The following is a 2486-nucleotide window of genomic DNA, read 5'->3' on the forward strand; positions in this document are numbered from 1 at the left end:
CTGGTGAGAAGTGCTTAGATGTCTTCACAGATAGAGAGGAGCCAAAGCATGTATACCTAACTCAAAGACTCGGTTTTGGATCTAATACAACACCAGGTAATCATCTTATGTTGTCAGCCTTTGTTACAATGTTATAATGTACTTTATCGCCAGTTTATTAGCTCACATGGTCAGAAGGACCAAGGTGAGCTTATGCCATACGGTGGCGTCCGTCGTACGCCCGTCCGTCCGTCCATCCGTCAACAATTGACTTATTTGATTTCATGTTCATAACCTCCGATCGAAATTTGAACATATTAAGTAAGGGACTCAAAATCGTACAAATGATGGGGCTGACTCCCAGGGGGCCTCTAGGACGGGGCCAAAAGGGGTCAATTTGATTATATTGATATAAATGACTTCTTTTCTGAAACCGAGGAATGTGGGGACCTAACCCCCTGGGGCCAGATGGGCAGGATCAAAAGGGGTTAATTTTTCTATTGATATAAACGACTTCTGAAACCAATCAGTTGATATTGGTCATTTTTGCCTGGTAGCATCACTGTGAAATGGGGATTAAAAATTGTACAAATAGTTGGACTGACCACCCCGGGGACTGAGGGGCAGGGCCAAAAGTTTTCAATATGACTAGATTGATATAAGCCACTTCTCTGAAACGGAGAAATGAATATTGCTTATATTTGCTTGGTAGCATCACTGTTGAGTGCAGATTCAAAATTGTACAAATGATGGGACTGACTCCCCGAGGCCTGAGGGGAAATGCCAAAAGAGGTCCATTTGGCAATATTGATATTTAAAATGACTTTTTCTCTTGTACTAAGCAATGCATGACATTGATATTTCCGTGGTAACATCCCTATGTGGCTGGGATTCAAATCTATACAAATGATAGGGCTGACCCTTCAAGTGGCCTGAGTGGTTGGACAAAAGGGAGCAATTTGGCTGTATTGCTAAAAACGACCTCATGTATTTTAGAAACTGTTCAGATCCCCATCCCATGACCATGTATAGCATTGTTAGCCATTAAGTGATAAACACAACCGCATTGTTAAAAAGGTGTCCAGGGGTCTCTCCCCACCCCTAGGGACTCTGTTTCTTTGTTATATGTTTAAAACTGTTGAGATCCCCATCCCATAACCATACATAACATTGTTGGCCATCAAGTGATAAACACAACCACATTGTTAAAAAGTGGCACTGGGGTCTTTCCCCACCTCTAGGGACTTAGTTCTTTTGTTATATCTTTGAAACCATTGAGATCCCCACCCTATAACCATATATAGCATTGTTTGGCATGAAGAGATAAACACAATCATGTTGTAAAAATTAGAAATATCAAATGTTCCACAAGACAGTTTTCAGGGCTATCATTCCTAAAAATATTTCGCTTGTGAATGGTACACAGAGAAGCATGTGGGGAGGCAAAGATGTTTTCTGCAGTCTGTGCAACCAAATTTTGTTTGACTAGCCTTATCCTGCTGTCAACTCTTGCAACGCATATAACAAACATGACACCATGACCGAGATGGTAGTGTCCCAGGTAGATGGCGCTGTGTAAGGCGATCAGCCAAGAGCAGCAGAGATGGTCTTCCTTTCCTGGCACCAGAGGTGAATCCACCCACCAGTCCCTTTATGATGCTTTGGGTGAACTGCAGGAATGAGAGCTGCTGCTTTCCTTGTCCGGGAAGGTGGTGAGGACTTTGAAGAAACAGCTGATAAGCATTCAGCTTCATTATCTCCAGCAGACGAAAGAACACCTTCACTGTCCATTTCCTTGTTTTGTGGTTAAATGAATAATACTGAAGGTATTGATCCGCCTTGTCTACACCACCCATATGAGAAGTGTAGTCTGCAATCAGTTTTGGGCAAGGTACATTTTCCCTGGCAAAGGTACCATCTTCTTGCTTGATAATCCGTTGCACCTCTGTGGCAGTTTCGTCATGAATGGTGGAGAGTGCAGTGACACATTTTTTGTCTTTCCACACAACAGCTACAAGTGGGTCGTTTTGCCTGAAGGCCATATCACCCCTTTGTACAATACCATCTGGCATTTTCTGCATGATATCCCTTGGTAAACCACGGCGGTTGGACCTTACCGTACCACAGGCATAGGTTTTCTCATTGAAAAGAGATGAGAGCAAGTCAGGGGATGTATAAAAGTTATCCATGTATACATGGTAGCCTTGACCCTGAATACCAGCCCCTTGTAAGCATTTCTTTACAACTCTGCTGGCTAGAGCTCCTTCTGCATGATGGTATCTTCCTACAATCAAATTTGTTATTAACACAACAGAAAATGTCATTATGTAATACTAATAGGGATTTTTTTAAATTATTTGTTAGGAGTGGCTAACTTGTGAATGTCAATCAATTTGGTCTTCCCACTAGAGCTGTGAAAGAGACAGCATTACAATTCAACCTTTATGGATATTTTATGAAGTTTTTCAGATATTCACATTTAGTACAACTCTGTATGAATATAATAC

The 2486-nt window shown here is 41.7% G+C and overlaps 1 protein-coding gene across 1 annotated transcript; it reads right to left on the minus strand.

Annotated features, from left to right (window-relative positions):
- Positions 1–1335: 1335 nt before the first annotated feature.
- Positions 1336–2309, minus strand: LOC117318906 (piggyBac transposable element-derived protein 4-like). Its single transcript, XM_033873840.1, has one exon. The coding sequence runs from the start codon at positions 2301–2303 to the stop codon at positions 1482–1484; it is 822 nt and encodes a 273-aa protein (XP_033729731.1). The 5' UTR covers positions 2304–2309; the 3' UTR covers positions 1336–1481.
- Positions 2310–2486: the final 177 nt, after the last annotated feature.

This window comes from Pecten maximus, unplaced genomic scaffold, assembly GCF_902652985.1.
Source record: "Pecten maximus unplaced genomic scaffold, xPecMax1.1, whole genome shotgun sequence".
Taxonomy (NCBI): domain Eukaryota; kingdom Metazoa; phylum Mollusca; class Bivalvia; order Pectinida; family Pectinidae; genus Pecten; species Pecten maximus.